This window comes from Mytilus trossulus, chromosome 6, assembly GCF_036588685.1.
Source record: "Mytilus trossulus isolate FHL-02 chromosome 6, PNRI_Mtr1.1.1.hap1, whole genome shotgun sequence".
In the NCBI taxonomy this organism is placed as follows: domain Eukaryota; kingdom Metazoa; phylum Mollusca; class Bivalvia; order Mytilida; family Mytilidae; genus Mytilus; species Mytilus trossulus.
The window spans coordinates 51,426,519-51,445,800 of NC_086378.1; the positions used below are offsets into that span (position 1 = coordinate 51,426,519).

A 19,282-nucleotide genomic window follows, 5' to 3' on the forward strand; every position below is an offset into this window, starting at 1 on the left:
CCAATAATCTATGGAAATTTACCCAGTTTCATTGATTTTTTCGTGAAAAATCAATATGAGTACAACTTGTGACGTCATAATGAAACGCAGGAGCGTGAAATTTTCAATAAAATGGCTTATATCCTATCTAGTCAATGTATTAGCTATAATTTATCTTGATATTGGTAAATAAATCCGAATTTGAAATTTGCGCTAAAAAAGGGGGCCATTTTAGGACCTTATCGAACATACTCCTTTTGTTGATGTTTTTCACACTTGAAAAGCATTGGACCCTTTGGACCTTAATGTAGACCCATTTGAAAACAGGACAAAAAATAAAGAATCTGAATATACGGTTAGATTTAGCTTATCATCAGAGAACCCCAAATAATTCATTTTTTGATGAAATCAAACAAAGTTTAATTCTGGACCCTTTTGGCCACGAATTGATAAGGACCAAAACTCCCAAAATCAATTCAAATCTTCCTTTTGTGGTCATAAACCTTGTGTTAAAATTTCATAGATTTCCATTTAATTATACTAAAGTTATTGAGCAAAAAACAAGAAAAATGCTTATTTTGGACCTGTTTTTGGCCTCTAATTCCTAAACTGTAGGGACTAAAACTCTCAAAATCAATCTCGACCTTCCTTTTGTGGTCAAAAACCTTGTGTATATATTTCATAGATTTCTATTTCCTTTTACTTAAGTTTGAGTGCGAAAACCAAATATCTTCGGACACCAACAACGACGACATTGACGCCTAGGCCAACATGATACCTATATACAACCAAAAAATTCACAATTTTTGCGGTTGTATGAAAACTGCAAAAATTCTGTGGCAGCAGCCCAACAATGGGTTATTAAAAATTGTCTGAAAATTTCAGGGCTGATAAATCTTGACGAATTGAACAATTTTATGCCATGTCAGATTTGCTAAGTAAAAGCTTTAGTTTTTGAGAAATATGCCAGAATAGGCATTTGACACCTTTTATAAACTAGATACCTTAAGAAACATTTATTTAAAGGTTGAAGATATTTGGCCTAGTAGTTTCAGAGGAAAAGATTTTTGAAATATGAATCTAGACAGAAGACCACAGACACCAAGTGATGGCATAAGCTCACATGGGGCCAAAAGCTAGTGAGCTAAAAAATGGCAGCAACTAAATTTTCCAAAAGCAGTACTTATAATGTGGCATTTAAATGTTCTTTGTTAATGTTTTTAAAACAATCAACTTTACATTGGAGAATCCAGAGGGGGGTTTCGGGGGTTGAAACCCCCCTTTTTTTTGGCAGATCAATGCATTTGAATGGGGACAAATAGTTGGAACACCCCCTTTGTCCTGGGTTGGGAACCCCCATTTTTAAATTGGCTGGATCCGCCCCTGACTTTATATCGTTCTGAAGATAACATTTAACATGTATTTTTGTTAGAAGTGAAAACAACAACTTGAATAATTAACTTACACATCACTCTTGGAAGTATATTTTCTGTCAAATAATGCCTCTGGAGCCATCCATTTCACAGGTAGTCGACCCTGCAATATAAACATTATCCATTAATACTTATTGCATGATGGCTGCTTAAAATCCAATGGCCAAAGTATATATGCATGTTTAGGTTTTATATACCTATATGGAGTTATTTTCTTTCAGAACGACAGGTCATTCTTTTTCAGAATCAACCCGGACGATACCATGTTTCAATGAAATATGCTCAAAGGCATAAAATAATAACCTGTGTGAGATCATTATTTTCCTTGATAAAAATGCAATCTATAATTTACTTCAAAATTTTATTCGTCCGATAGTTTTTTGTTGCTGATTTGGAAATTAATATTTTAAAGTTCAATCGATGATAGATGAAAAAGAAACCTTCATTGCCCGAATTTTAATTTTAGAAACAAATAACATGAAGCTTTGTTAATTTATCGCTACAATAAAGAAACATTATCATATACATGAGATGAATTTTAATACAGACTTTCATAAATAACAAGAGGCTCTCAAGAGCCTGAATCTCTCACTTTAATTTTTTTGGTAAAATCTCTCATCAATGATTATTTTGGCTTTTCAATTTATTTAAATGTTCTTTGAATCGTCCTATTATCTTCAAAAGCAAAAAAAAAATTCATTTTCTCCTATGTTCTATTTTAGCCATAGGAGCTATGTTTCTTGACATACAAGGAAATAAAATATAAAATTTATACTAGATACTCTGAAACTCATTTAGCCTAAGTTTGGCTGAAATTGATACAGCAGTTTCAAAAGAGAAGATTTTTTAAAGTAAGTCAACATGATGAACAAATTGTGAAAAAAGTCTTTAAAGGGCAATAACTCCTTAAGGGGTCAATTGACAATTTTGGTCAAATTGACTTATTTGTAGATCTTACTTTGCTTAACATTTTTGCTATTAACAGTGTATCTGAATCTATAATAATATTCAAGATAATAACCAAAAACTGCAAAAATTTTTTAAAATCATCAATTCAGGGGCATTATACCTGAAAAACCAGTTACCCAATTCGGCTAGAAATTTCAGGACAGGTAGACCTTGACCTAATAAATACTTTAACTTCTTGTCTTATTTGCTCTAAATGCTGGAGTTTTTGAGATATGAGCCAAAAACTGCATTTTACCCTGTGTTCTATTTTTAGCCATGACGGCCATGTTTTTTGACGAAATAGAAAATAAAACACAAACTTTATTTTATACACCCTACTGATCATTCAGTTGAAGTTTGGTTGAATTTGGTGGAGTAGTTTTAGAGGAGAAGATTTTTTAAAGTTAGCAAATATGATGAACAAATTGTGAAAATTTGTCATTAAAGAACCCCTTAAGGGGTCAATTGACAATTTCGGTTGTTTGTAGATCTTACTTTGCTGATCATTTTTGCTGTTTACAGTTTGTCTTTATCTATAATAATATTCAAGATAATGACCAAAAACTGCAAAATTTCCTTAAAATTACCAATTAAGTGGCAGCAACCCAACAATGGGTTGTTTGATTCATCTGAAAATTTCAGGGCTGATAGATGTTGACCTAATGAACATTTTTGCCCTCATGTCAGATTTGCTCTAAATGCTTTCCTTTTTGAGATATAAGCTAAAAACTGCATTTGACCCCTATGTTCTATTTTTAGCAATGGCGACCATGTTTGTTGATAGATCAAAACTTCGGATACAATTTATAAACTAGATACCCTAAGGAACATTCAGTTAAAGTTTGGAAGTATTTGGCCTAGTAGTTTCAGAGGAGAAGATTCTTGAAATAGTTTACGACGACAGACGATGACGGACGACGACAGACGCCAAGTGATGGCATAAGATGGAGTCACACTGAATAGATTGGTTGATTGTTGGTTGCTTGCTTAACGTCCAGTGGCAAATATTTCATGCATGTTCAGGACGATAAACGCTGAATAGGAAATCAAACTGTGACCAACATGTATTTATATTCGTCTTTGTGTCAGTTCTTAACTGTTTTAAATTTATGTATACTTTTACTCTATCAAATGATCAACTAATAAGATATATCTTATATTCTATTGAATAACATAAATGTAACTCAGAAAAGGGTCGGGTGCGCAGGGTATACAATTATATCCTGATTATCTGTTAATAAAATGTATTGCTATTCAAAAGACAATCTTTCTGAATTTTTCATTCGATTCAATTAAAATTTTTAAAAAAATAACCACTTTTCCGCGATAGAAATGACATTACAAATAGAAAAAAAAACCATACCCCTCCCCCTTTTCCATAAACTAAGTGGTAAAATAAATTACTTACAATGTGTCTTGTATTTGTCATACACCGTTATCGGATGGTAACAATACATTTGTGTCTTACTTCATGCAGTTACAGTAATATTCTTATTGTGTATGGATAATATTTTTTAAAAGGTTTATATCTAGATTAATTAGTGAGTTTTATTTCACATTCTAACTGAGTCGTAGGGTGTATTAAAACCTGAACACATTAGAAAGGAATATCCCACTTTAGTGTTGTCGGTAAAATAGGATACTAAATTTTGCAAATCTTTATAAAAACTATTTTTTTTTGACGGTATATAAGTCAGATAATGCATATTTTAAGGTTTTTCTTGTCGTAGAACACCTCTCGGGTTGTCAGGATTGCTCAGAGAAAGACCTCCCTACGGTCGGTCTTTCATTTGATCAATCCTGACACCCCTCAGGGTGTTCTAGGACAAGAAAAACCTTAAAATAAGCATTATCTATAACATAATGTTAACAATATGAATTTATAATACTTTGTGTTGAATTCTTAACTGAACTAAAATCTTATTTTTATACCTTACATTATATAGTAATTAGTTGATTGGCTAATACCGAATCATGTGTCATAGTTTAATTTCAATGTATTTTCTAACAAAAAATATGTCCAGAGTACACAGATGCCCCACTTGCACTATCATTTTCTATGTTCAATGGACCATGAAATTGGGTAAAAATCTAATTTGGCATTAAAATTAGAAAGATCATACCATAGGGAAAGTGTGTTTTAAGTTTCAAGTTGATTGGACTTCAAAATCTTAAACCTGGAGCAGAACAGATGGAAGAACAGACAGACAGATGCCCAGACTGGAAAACTGGGGCATAAAGTATGTTCCCTTGAATTTGACATTTGCAGGTAATTAATCCTATATTTTATTACAGTACATTAAACATTTATGAGTGGTTAACATTTATCTTTGGTATTTCAAAAAACCATTACTTTTTATTTTGGGTTTCAGTAGAATTTTTTGGAAACTTGAGGTTACTAAAGCGTATAACACATATTAAATAAGGGGGTATTTGATTGGTTAACTTCAAGTGATGGTTATTTTCTTATATGCAATGAAATGTCATGTCAAATTTTTTATGAAAAGTGCAAATTTAACAGACTGATTGGGGGAAATCAATGGTCGTATTACACCTTTAGTTTTTGTTCAAAAATTTCAGGGCAGATAGATCAAAGCCTGATGAACATTTCAACTCATTTCAGATTTACTGTAGATGTTTTAGTTCCAGAGATATAAGCCAAAAACTACATTTTACCCCTTTGTTCTATTTTTAGCCATGACAGCCATTTTTGATAGTCAGGGTCTTAAATTTAAGACACAATTTTCTGAACTATATATACCAATAGTGATTAAGTCCAAGTTTGGTAACATTTGGTTTATTAGTTTTAGAGAAAAAGATTTTTGTAAAAAGTAATGGACAATGACAACGACAGACAACTGACACAAAGTATTGAGAAAAGTTATCTTGACCCATAGGGCTAGGTGAGCTTTAAATGTCTTACATCTCCAGTCTTTCTGTAATAATCCACATTGGTAAGATTTCTGGTCAAACCAAAATCTGCTATTTTAATTACATCTTCAGTAACTAACACATTTCTTGCAGCTAAATCTCTGTGAATACACTGTAATAGAAAAACAAAAACTATTAAATCATATTTAAACTTGACCTCTTTGTCCATACAAGAAGGAGTGCTCTAGTGTTACTTATCTATTCTCTACATGAGCAATCACAAAGAAATTATTTTTTACCACTACAAGCTGACAAAATATGCATTTTTCAGTTTAGCTTTTTACCAAATATGAAGCTAACAAAAAAAATTCAGACTAGAGGCTCTTACGAGCCTGTGTCACTCACCTTGGTCTATATTCATATTAAACAAAGGACACAGATGGATTCATGACAAAATTGTGTTTTGATGATGGTGATGTGTTTGTAGATCTTACTTTATTGAACATTCTTGCTACTTACAATTTTCTATATAAACTTGGCCCATTTGTTAGAGAGGAAAATATTTTGTAAAATTAAACAAAATTTACCAAAGTTTAATGAAAATTGTTAAAAAAAAATTGACTATAAAGGGCAATAACTTCTTAAGGGTTCAACTGACCATTTAAACAAAATTTCCTTTAAGATATTAGCTTTTGATCATAAACAAGCTTAAATATAGTCTCTGATGCATGATTTTTTTTATTATTAATTGTTTTTGGCTTTTAACTAGCTGTCAGTACTCTCAAATCGTATTTTCTTGTTAATATAACCTGTTGATACTTTTCATAATGTTTTTTTGTTATTTTATGTGGATCTTGTCTTGATTTGATTTTTTAAACCAGCTTTGATTAGGCCAACTAAAATTAATTAGTAGATTTTCATCCAAATTTTTGAAAAAAATGGGGCGGGTGGGAGGATTTTATTTTTTAAATTTTATTTCATATAAAACCTTCTTGTCACGTGTTATTCATATATGCAGTATAATTATAAGCTTATATCATGTAAATACATCCATAAAGTATTTTATATAAGACAATAACAATCAAAACCAAGGAGTAACCAGAGACTCATAAAACTAAAAGACATTTACATCAACAGTTACAAATAATAAGTAGGAAACAACACGAACTCCACTAAATTCCTGGAGTGAAATCAAATGCTCCTGAAGGGTAAGCATTACCTGCACCATATACGACACCCGTCATGTTATTTCTTTGTTCAGCTCGGTAATGATAGAAGGTTGTTACGACTGAGGAAGAATATCACAGAGATATATATGATTGCTGACACACTTTTGTCATAATGGCCTATCAGCTCATGATGGCGACATGCTTGAGTGATGACCTTAATTTGATTGATTTATAGCCCTGTCTTAGCAACTTTTGAGAAAGCAGTATTCCTCGTTCAACAAAAATCAACATACTTTGAGCTAGATTTAGAGTCACGTATCAATTGAGACACATATACTCCATATGCTGGTGCCGCTTTTTGAAATTCATAAATATATATGATTTGGCAACCACTGTTCTACATGTAATTGCCACTTTAGAAACCTTTTTTATAGAACACAGCAGAAATGTGGAGAAATGTTCTCTTCAGTTGGACTACCTACATCAAATGTATTTCTTTCTAAGCACTGTTTTGTTGTCCTAATAAAATGAAGCAAATGCATTGGTATGCAATGCTAGTACGATAAGTACAGAATAAAATGAAAAAACTCAAACGGTGTTGAAATAATAGGCTTGGTCCTTAATATGCAAGATGCATATATAGTTACAATGTAGAACATAAAGTTGTTTAATGACTCTATCATGTGTATTGGGAAAGATAATGTTTGCTGTTTTTTCTACAAAAAACGAAAGACATGGCTAATTCTTAATCTAAGAGCTTGCTAAAATTAATAAATTAAAAAAAGCGTATGTTTGTCGATTTTCTGAACTCAATATACGGTCACCAATCTAAAAAGTTCCATGCTCGTGTCAATTTCTTTATTCCAGTCAAATGTGTTCCACGATTCTTACGCTTTTGGGTTTCATTCACAGTCCAAATTTCTTGACACAAAGTCATGGTATAAATAAAATAGATCGAAGGTGTGACTTGCGGTGATTTGCGTTCTTGAACACAGCGTATTACTCGTAACCCGAATATTTCATGCCCTTCTCGTAATCAATCTCTATTCTCGGTAAATGATGTTGTCATCATAGATCAGCAGAATATATTGACTTAATCATTCAGTAAGAATACTCTAAGATTACGAAAACCGAAATTTGAAACAGGAAATTTTACATGAAACGAAATTATCAACAGTTACCGGTAACGGAAATGAACAAAATCCGGAAATCGTAATTTTTTCAAAAATAAAACAAGAATGTGTCCTCAGTACACGAATGCCCCACTCACACTATCATTTTCTATGTTCAGTGGACCGTGAAATTGGGGTAAAATCTCTAATTTGGCATTAAAATTAGAAAGATCATATCATAGGGAACAAGTGTACCAAGTTTGAAGTCGATTGGACTTCAACTTCATCAAAAACTACCTCGACCAAAAACTTTAACCTGAAGCGGGACAGAGGGACGAACGAACGAACGAACGGACGAACGAACGAACGGACGGACGGACGAACGAACAGACGCACAGACCAGAAAACATAATGCCCCTCTACTATCGTAGGTGGGGCATAAAAAATCGGGGCGGGAAGATTTCAGAGGGGCAGGCGGGGATGAAAATCTATCAATTAATTTTAATTGGCCTTATTTGGAATATCTACTAATTTTCACTTCTTTTTTTCTTCAAAAAAGTGATTATTTTCGAAGGGTTAAATATTTCGTGGTGGTGTCTTGCCATGGCTTTGTTTGGACTTGTTTGCTTGCTTTTTGGCCTTGAATGTTTGTCCCTAATATTTTATTAACTGTACATTTGCATTCAGGTATCGCAGTTCATATTTATTCGTTCATAGTGTGCTAATTTATGTTTTTTGATTGAGTTATAAGCCTTCCAATTGATATTTTATCGTGTGGTTTTCTATGTTGTGATGTTATGCTATTGTTTCAGAAAAAGGGAGAAGGTTTGGTACCATTAAAACGTTTATTCCCACTGCACCTGTCCTAAGTCAGGAATCTGATGTTGTCGTTTGTTTATGTGATTTATACATGTATCTCGTTTCTTGTTTTTTTATATATATTAGACCGTTGGTTTTCCTGATTGAATGGTTTTACATTAGTAATTTTGGAGCCCTTTATAGCTTTTTGTTCTGTGTGAGCCAAGGCTCCGGGTTGAAAGCTGTACATTGACCTATAATGCATATGGTTTACTTTTATAAATTGTTAATTTGATGGAGAGTTGTCGCATTGGCACTCACACCACATCTTCCTATATCTATTTTGTGCAAATTAGAAATAGTATAAGAAAGTTATTAAAATTTCAAAAACTTAAACCACAGAGTGAATGTGTTGTTTCCTAGCGGAAGATCTAATATAAAAAAGAAGATGTGGTATGATTGCCAATGAGACAACTATCCACAAAAGACCAAAATGACACAAACATTAACAACTATAGGTCATCGTACGGCCTTCAACAATGAGCAAAGCCCATACAGCATAGTCAGCTATATAAGGCCCCAATACAACAATGTAAAACAATTCAAACGAGGAAAACTATCAGCCTTATTTATGTAAAAAAATGAACGAAAAACAAATATGTAACACATTAACAAACAACAACCACTGCATTACAGGCTCCTGACTTTGGACAGGCACATACATAAATAATGTGGCGGGGTTAAACATGTTAGCGGGATCCCAACCCTCCCCCTAATCTGGGACAGTGGTATAACAGTACAACATAAGAACGAACTATAAAAATCAGTTGAAAAAGGCTTAACTCATCAGATGGACAAAAAATACAAGTGGACGTGGCCGGGTAATAAGTCCATTTAAAAGTAAAATACAGAAAAACATGGATTTATTTTTTTACAAAATTTACTTCTGGCTACTGTTTTATGATCATAAACAAGCTAATGTCAAAGTTTGGTACAAACCCAGGATATTTTAAGAAAGTTATTGCAATTCTAAAAACTTTAACTACAGAGTGAATATAATGTTTCACTGCAGAAAATTTAAGTCCATTTATACGTAAAATATGGAAAAAATGGAACTTAATTTTTACAAAATTTACTTCTGGATACTATTTTCTGACCATAAACGAGCTTCTGTTCAAGTTTGGTACAAACCCAGTATAGTTTAAGAAAGTTGTAAAAATTTTAAAAAGTTAAACCACAGAGTGATTGTAATATTTCACCGCAGAAAATTTAAGTCCATTTGTATGTAAAATACGGAAAAAATGAACTTTTTTTTTGTACAAAATTTACTTCTTGATTTATGATCATAAACAGTGTGGAAGTTCAGTATAGTTTAAGAAAGTTATTAAAATTTTAAAAACATTAAACCACAGAGTGAATATTTGAGGACACAGCTGCCGCTGACGTGGACGGAATGTAGGATTGCTATGTCTCACTTTTTCAACTAAAGTCGAAGGCTAGACAAAAAGCACAATATCATGAAGCTATGAAGATTCTCTTTATGTTCTAATAACATAATAATAACTCTCATCTTTTTAATCAAAGAATAAATTAGCATTAAATGTCTATAAACTAAAATTATTCACAAAAAAGTTTAAATCTAAATCTAACCTTTCTATATGCCAGGTATTCCATTCCTCTGGCTATCTGGTAGGCATATGATATCAAGTCTTTTTCTGTTAATGGTTTGAATGAGCCTTTTTCTAAATCTTGCTTTTTGTATCCTGCAGAATTATGTGGTCTTCTTGATCTCAAGTAGTCTCGCATGTTACCATGTGGAGCAAGTTCAACCAATACATATAATGGCCCTGAAATTATACAATTTTCTGACAATTTCTTATACTGTTTCTTCATAGTTTTCAAGAGAACATGGTTAACCTAAGATTGACAATTGTGAATACAAATGTACACATATATGTCTACTTTTTATCATGTCTTTATTATCATCAGATTACATATTTGATATCCTTGTATAAATAACTTTAAAGTCATGAAACCTCAAATTAAAAAAAACATGCAAATGTTTTTTTATAACAAAATGGATAGTTTTCATTATTAAACCTATGTACATATATTTTTTTCTGAAGAAAATTCTTTAATTTGTCCACATTTAGAAAAAGTTTACATTTTTTAATTGATTGCTTCCAGAAAGCAATTTGCCAACGTATTTTCCACATGCAAAGTGACCTTAGCGTGAACCATTGTGTAAAAATCCTGTGATGGCAATATGCATGATTCTGTCACTGAAATAAACTATTATTTGATTGTACATGTAAAACATGTGCTCAATATCCATGCTTTTTTGTTGATTGTTTACTATAAGGTGACAAGGTAAAATTCAGAATCAAAACATGACATTTAATGAGCTGCCATATTTGTTAAATCATAACAGACAGAAAGAAAAAAAATTGACAATTATATGATATATTTCCATAAAAAATGTGCACAGAGGACTAAGTTTATGATATATACATGCATTGGTTCAAGAATTGGATAAACTTTATTTTTCACCAGTCACTCGTTTCATGTGACTTTAAAAAAACCATATTAATCAATCTACTAATTTCTGTTCTTCTGATGTTGCAAAAATACAAAGTTTCTATTACTGTTAGCTGCTATATGAAGGACCAACTTTTCCATTGTAATATATATGTAGTACTTGAAGGTGTGATGGGGATGCTGAAGTGGGATGGTCAAACTGAAGTTTGATGGCCACACTGAAGTGGGATGGTATGCGCTGAAGTATGAAGGTCCTTTCGCTGAAGTGCAATGGTTTGGCTTGACGTTTGAGTATTGTGACGTTTTCTAATACTACGTTACATCAAATACAATAGAATAATAAATAAAACAGGGATTCTAAGCAGGAGAATAAGATTGTGTTGATAAAAGTTTCATGCAAGTAGATAAAAAATGCATGCGATCAAGTAAAGGATAATTAAAGTAACTAACGATTCTAGTCTCGAACAGTGTTCTGCAATGCAGGTGGATATTTAACCCCGCCACATTATTTATGTTTGTGCCTGTCCCAAGTCAGGAGCCTGTAATTCAGTGGTTGTCGTTTGTTTAAGTGTTACATATTTGTTTTTCGTTCATTTTTTTAAATAAATAAGGCCGTTAGTTTTCTCCTTTGAATTGTTTTACATTGTCTTATCGGGGCCTTTTATAGCTGACTATATGCGATATGAGCTTTGCTCATTGCATGTTGAAGGCCGTACGGTGACCTATAATTGTTAATGTTTGTGTCATTTTGGTCTTTTGTGGATAGTGGATAGTTCTCACATTGGCAATCATACCACATCTTTTTTTTTAAACTACCTTGACCAAAAACTTAAACCTGAACGTACGAAAGGAAGGAACGAACGAACGGACAGACAGACGGAAGGACAGACGGACACATAGACCAGAAAACATCATGCCCCTCTACTATCGTAGGTGGGGCATAAAAATATGGTAGCCTAGGTGTACTGAATATAGTAAAGTGCTTTTTTTACAGATTTAGTGAAATATTTGTGATAGACTACAGATTTGATGTACAAAGCTCTTCACATTTTACATACATCAATTAGGCCGTTTAACCAGAGCCATGAATACAAGATATGCTGCACTTTTTTATGTGATAATCTACATTTCTCTATATTCAGAGTTCACAAATGGTTTATTAAATTTGATTAAAAACAGAAACACAAATATCAGTAATAATAAAGCTGTCAGATAGAAAGTCAGCATGCCACTTAGAAATAAAATGTAAACTGCTTTAAAATGCTTATTATAGCCGTAGAATGCCAAAATGACATTTTAAAAGAATTTCTGTAAACTAAAGATGTAAATCCTTTACTTTGATTGAGTTTGACAAATTGAAGCCAGCAAATCATTCAGGAAAGTTGCTAAAGTACAGAATCTAGATTTCAGGAATCCATTTCTTAGGCCCAAGAACACAGTTATTTCGTAGTGCATTTCTTTTAGACAATGAATTCAAATTGAAAAAAATTGCACCAGCTCATTCTCAAAAAGATTTTTACAGTGAAGTGTACAACCAGTGAGACAAATAATATCAAAATTAATTAGAAATTTCTACCAGCTCTAAATCAAAATATTGACAATTCTGTGTTAAGGGGGTGGAATAAGTGGAGAAATTTGATTGGTTAAGTTCCAGTGATGGTTATTTTCTTGTATGCAATCAAATGTTATGTTAAATTTTTTCTATAGTACTGGACAGGATAAAACTTTACTCATGCCAAGTATATCTTTATTTGTAACAAAGATAAATTCTGCACATTTTTTCTAAAAGTGCAAATTTAACAAATACTATGGTCGAGTTGTTGTCGCTTTGACACATTCCCCATTTCCTTTTTCAATTTTAATAGGGAAAAATCAATGGTGGTATTACACCTAGAGCAAATCTGACATGTGTGGGTAATCTTCTTTCTATGAAACTACTGAGACACATTTAACCATACTTGACCATAATAATTAATATGTTTTTTCTTTAAAAAATGTATCAGATGACCCCACCTTCCAACCCTCATGGCCCACATGAATAAAAATGGAACATAGGGGTAAAATGCAGATTTTTGTATATATCTCTGAAACTAACCCATTTGGAGCAAATCCGACAGGGGGCAGTTGATGGTTTTCTCAGAGCATGGGTCCTGTGTAATTTCGAGGAGAAGATTTTTTAAAAAGTTAACGGACATTGAATATGGACGACAGACAACAAGTGCTGCCCATTGGACCAAGATCTTGTTTAACCCTTAAAGTACACCACTTACCATTTTGTGTACAACATCCCAGGAAATTAATGATATTTTCATGGCATCCTATTAATTTCATCACTTCCATTTCTTGCATTAAATCTGTCAATTCTCTATCGGTTGCATCCTCTAAAATATTTAAATAATATTGACAATTATTAATGGATAAAACCATTGGTCACATTCAAAGAATACTGTGGATTCATTCATTTTCATGGATTGCTTAAAACTTGCATAATCGTGGATATTTGATTTTGTAATTTTTCCAATCTCTGTATTCAAAGCCTATTCAAAATATGTTATTCAATGAACATTTGAATTCAATGTTCACCTGTACCCACGAAAATTGGTATCAAACTAATGTTAATGAATCAAAAGTAATTTGTCCCAACCCAGGACAAAGAGGGGTTCCATTTACTATATGTCCCCATTCAAAAACATTGATCAGGAACCCTCCCCTTGCAGTGGCGTAGCTTGCATGTATGCTCAGATGCTCAAGCATCCACATCATTTTGACAAAACAAAATTAAAAAAAACAGCAGTTTAACTCGGAAGTATCAAAATGTAACAAGGCTGAGGATATGAGGATAACGTCCAGTCATTTTCGAAGCAGTATGCCTGGTCTTTCATTTAGGATAATTTAGTTTGATAGTTGAATCGCAGAATAGTGTTTCAAGTTAACTTTTGTTCGTATAAATAGTCTATGTCATCAGCTAAGGCAAGCGGAGAGGACTGATATGCAGACCCGTGGACATGTTTCATCTGAAATTGAACCTAGTGGAGGGATGGCTTCTCATTTGACTAGTAGTAACTAACAACTAAAACACCATATCCTGATATCGTTTCTTGCGACATTGTAAACGACGTGATAAAACAAATCAATTTGTAATAGATCGTGATAAGTCCTAGGCTTATGAATTCCCGTTTCTATTTAGGTTATAATACTAATTTTATTTTAATTCAGTAAAGAACAAAGATCCAATATTCCTCGCCATGCACATTACATGTCATATTTTATCTATCAAAGGCCAAGGAACAAGGGAATAACTAAAAAAAACTTTTATTTCTTTTTCTTTTTTATTTCTAATATCTAAAAAGAAATAAAAGCTTCACAGCAAATGAAATGGGATTTCCATTACAATTTATATTTCAAAGGGACATTACTAGTTAAAAATATTTGATTACGAATTATTTTCAAAATTGTCAAAGACATTGCGCTTATGATATGAGTTTCACTTAATCTGACAAGAATTGTACACATGAGAGTGCTAACAAGACCGGACGATCGGACGCCCGGTATTTTTATGTCTCCTGCATGCGTTTAGCTCAGTAATAAAAAATCCAAGGTTGTAGACTCAAATTCCTGGAAAGAGAAGTCACTTCAGTTCCTATACTCAGAAGTTCCTAAATTATACAGAAGTGCCGCTGTAATGGAGTACGTTTAAAAGGTTTTTGATATGTCAAATAGAAGATTGGGGGGGAAACTTTACATCAAATATTTATGAATTGAATAATGGTAGTTTCAAGGAAACAATAAAATTTGGTTAAAAATATAAATATATGAATTGGTGGGTATTTTGAATTTAAACAAAAATCTAACTAGTGTCGGCTTCTGGGGGAGTACATGTGCTTAAATAAAAAATATTTTCTGCACAAAAAGGTCCAAAACATTTTTCAGCTCGCTCGACTCGGCAAAACATCCACATCATTTGAACCCTGGCTACGTCACTGCCTTGGATCCCCAATAGAACAAGCAGAGCTTGCATTGCTCACAAGTTTGTTTTTTTGCTTAAATCTTTCATCAATGACTGTTTTTGCTTTTCAATTTATATTTAATAATAAGAGGCTTACAAATGCCATTACAATGTTCATTGTATCTGTCATATTTTCATTAAAAGCAAATAAATGCATTTTACCCATAGTGTCTTTGTTTCTTGAAGTACAAGGAAATATAATACAAATTTATACTAAATTCATTTGCGAAGATTTATAAAGTTAAAAAAACTAGAGGCTCTAAAGAGCCTGTGTCGCTCACCTTGGTCTATGTGAATATTAAACAATGGACACAGATGGATTCATGACAAAATTGTGTTTTGGTGATGGTGATGTGTTTGTAGATCTTACTTTACTAAACATTATTGCTGCTTACAATTATCTCTATCTATAACAGTACTTTCTGTGGAAAATGTTATTGAAAATCTTCAAATTTTAAGAAAATTGTTAAAAATTGACTATGAAGGGCAATAACTCCTTAGGGGGTCAATTGACTATTTTGGTCATAAGTGACTTATTTTTAGTTCTTACTTTGCTGTACATTATTGCTGTTTACAGTTTATCTCTATCTATAATAATATTCAAGATAACAAAAAAAACAGGAAAATTTCCTCAAAATTACCAATTCAGGGGCAGCAACCTAACAACCTATTATCCGATTCATCTGAAAATTCCAGGGCAGATAGATCTTGACCTGATCAACAATTTTACTTCCTGTCAGATTTGCTCTTAATGCTTTGGTTTTTGAGTTATAAGCCAATAACTGCATTTTACCCCCATGTTCTATTTTTTACCATGGCGGCCATCTTGGTTTTTGGCCGAGTTACCTGACACATATTTTTAACTAGGTACCCCAATTATGGCTAAGTTTGGTTAAATTTGGCCCAGTAGTTTCAGAGGAGAAGATTTTTCTAAAAGATTACTAAGATTTACGAAAAAATGGTTAAAAATTGACTATAAAGGGCAATAACTCCTAAAGTGGTCAACTGACCATTTTGGTCATGTTGACTTATTTGTAGATCTTACTTTGCTGAACATTATTGCTGTTTACAGTTTATCCCTATCTATAATAATATTCAAAATAATAACCAAAAACAGCAAAATTTCCTTAAAATTATCAATTCAGGGGCAGCAACCCAACAACGGGTTGTTCGATTCATCTGACAATTTCAGGGCAGATAGATCTTGACCTGTAAACATTTTTACCCCATGTCAGATTTGCTCTAAATGCTTTGGTCTTTGAGTTATAAGCCAAAAACTGCATTTTACCCCTATGATCTATTTTTAGCCATGGCGGCCATCTTGGTTGGTTGGCCGGGTCACGCCACACATTTTTTAAACTAGATACCCCAATGATGATTGTGGTCAAGTTTGGATTAATTTGTCCCAGTAGTTTCAGAGGAGAAGATTTTTGTAAAATATAACTAAGATTTACGAAAAATGGTTAAAAATGGACTAAAAAGGGCAATAACTCCTAAAGGGGTCAACTGACCATTTCGGTCAAGTAGACTTATTTGTAAATCTTACTTTGCTGAACATTATTGCTGTTTATAGTTTATCTCTATCTATAATAATATTCAAGATAATAACCAAAAACAGCAAAATTTCCTTAAAATTATCAATTCAGGGGCAGCAACCCAACAACAGGTTGTCCGATTCATCTGAAAATTTCAGGGCAGATAGATCTTGACCTGTAAACATTTTTACCCCATGTCAGATTTGCTCTAAATGCTTTGGTTTTTGAGTTATAAGCCAAAAACTGCATTTTACCCCTATGTTCTATTTTTAGCCATGGCGGCCATCTTGGTTGGTTGGCCGGGTCACGCCACACATTTTTTAAACTAGATACCCCAATGATGATTGTGGCCAAGTTTGGTTTAATTTGGCCCAGTAGTTTCAGAGGAGAAGATTTTTGTAAAAGTTAACAACGACAGACGCCGGACGCAAAGTGATGGGAAAAGCTCACTTGGCCCTTCGGGCCAGGTGAGCTAAAAATAAAACAACTTGTGTAATTGTCCTTATTGACAATTTTGGTCATAAAAAACATTTTTGAAGATGTGACTTTGCTGAACATTTTTTGCTGTTTACAGTTTATCTTTATCTTTAATTAATTTCATACAAAAACTGAAAAAATTCCTTAAAATAACCAATTTAGTGGCAGGAACCCAACAATGGCAGCCATGTTTGTCGATGGATCAAAACTTCGGATACAATTTATAAGCAAGATACCAGATAATTAAGGAAATTTTTTTTTTGTTAAAGTTTGAAATCTTTGGCCCAGTAGTTTCAGAGAAGGTTTTTTGAAATAGTTAACAACAGATGATGATGGACGCCAAGTCATTAGTGATAACATAAGCTCAAATGGTTATAGCTAACAAGAATGTGTCCCCAGTACATGAATAGCCCATCCACACTATCATTTTCTATGTTCAGTGGACCTTGAAAATGGGGGAAAATTTCTAGTTTGGCATAAAAATTACAAAGATTATAAAATAGAAAACATGAGCCCTAAGTTTCAAGTTGATTGGACTTCAACTTTATCAAAAACTACCTCTACCAAAAACTTTAACCAATCCTTTAACCTGAAGCGGGACAGACAGACGGAAGGACAAACGGACGGAAGAACGAACCAATGGATGGACAGACAAAAGAACAAATGAATGGACGCCCAGAACAGAAAACATAATGCACCAAAATGGGGCATAATAAATGGGTTTTAATCGATCCTACAAACTATCCATGTTTATGTAATAAGGAGTACTGTCTTTTGGTATGTATAACGAACACATTTACATTTATACCCTGTGTGTTATACATGACTACAAATATTTTCTTAGTTTTTTTTCAGGTCCAAAATTGGACCAAGAAATTTCCAATTGAAGTGAAAAGTAAAGATTTTTTTTGCTCAAACCTTGATTGTTTTTTATGTGTTATAATATTAATATTCTTGATTTGTCATGTTTTATTCAAATAAAATACATTTTATATCTTTGTTGTTACGTTTTTCGTGTAAATTAGTCAATATGTTTTGCAATCCAGAAATTTGCCAATTGTCTTAATATTGAAGACACAATAAAGCTTTTGTTATTGGTTAAATCAGCCTAGAGTTGTGTTCCTTGTTGTCATAACTTATTGTTTTGTATGTGTTCATCATAAAGAGTTGAAGAAAAGTGTATGAAAATTTAATAAACAACACTCAATTTGAAAAGATAAACCATATAATATATCAGGTGATCACAAGCCATGTGGCTCAGTCATGTGACATAATATTGTAAAGTGATGATTTATTCTATGAGAAGTTTATTTTTATAAATACGTTTTTACTTTGTAACTTTTCAACTTTTAAACAACTGTTTAAAACCTTTCAAGAAATTATGATTGAAAACATGATTATCACATAATTGTAACCTGAACAAATTTAATTAGGAACAAGGTCAACCTGTCACCGATTTGTTTTGACATTCATTAGACCTGCATGGGGTTGAAGTCATAAAACTTTGCTCAGTGCTCGGAGCACAAAAATCTTGCTCAAAACATAAAATCCAGCATTTTGATTGGTTTTTATTTGTATAAGTACAAAAAACTGACTCAAATATTTATTACTTCAAAGCCTGTTGATTGAGGTGGGATAATCCAGATTAACAGCTAGAATCATCAAACAAAAAATAAAAGTATTGAGATTTTAACAATTCATTACAGCACTAATGACATTAATTGATTTGTAATTATTTTATTGTTTGAATCAGAACATTAATTGGATATTTAATCTTGTCCTTTATACTCAAACAATTCATCCTTTTAACTGTGATTTTCCAAAAATTATCAAAGTTCAAAGCCCATAATTATAGCAAAAATGAGCCTAGCGGAACAAAACTGAAACTTAACAATTCCTAGTTGTGGAATTAGGGAATGACAGAATGATGGAATGACGGAATGACAGAATTACAGAATGACCGAATTACGGACATGGGTAAAACTATATGGCACCGACATCTTTGTTGCGGGCCATATTCGTTGCAGGGCCATAACAATGCAAATTTTTCAATAAAGATAAAAAAGATGGAAAAAATTCAATTCTTATTTCCCAAAATTTTATGCTTGTCTAATAAAAAAAGAAAACCTAAGCATAAATCCAGTTTTCATTAATACTATTTGATATTTGATCTAAAATATATAAGTAAATTTTACCCTTCAACATCTTGACTGCTATGGCAGTTGTTGGAGCTTTATTTAAACCAACAGCTTCTGCTTTAAAAACTTTACCAAATGCTCCTTCCCCAAGAGGTTCACCAAGTGATAACCTATAACAATAAATAAATTATTTCATCTCATATTCATTTAGATATTGAGATACTGATTGATGTAACCATATATATATAACTAAATAAAATTCTAATAGTTGTACACAT

The 19,282-nt window shown here is 32.5% G+C and overlaps 1 protein-coding gene across 1 annotated transcript in view; it reads right to left on the reverse strand.

Moving 5' to 3' along the window:
- The window catches only part of LOC134721492 (fibroblast growth factor receptor 2-like), a 34,271-nt gene extending 15,101 nt beyond the window's left edge, over window positions 1–19,170 (reverse strand). The window contains exons 1-5 of the mRNA XM_063584551.1: window positions 19,062–19,170; window positions 13,119–13,229; window positions 9,961–10,157; window positions 5,284–5,403; window positions 1,445–1,515 (exon numbers count right to left, since the gene is read on the reverse strand). Coding sequence (XP_063440621.1) covers window positions 1,445–1,515; window positions 5,284–5,403; window positions 9,961–10,157; window positions 13,119–13,229; window positions 19,062–19,071 — 509 coding nt within the window. The 5' untranslated portion in view covers window positions 19,072–19,170. The remainder of the gene's footprint in view (window positions 1–1,444; window positions 1,516–5,283; window positions 5,404–9,960; window positions 10,158–13,118; window positions 13,230–19,061) is intronic.
- Window positions 19,171–19,282: the final 112 nt, after the last annotated feature.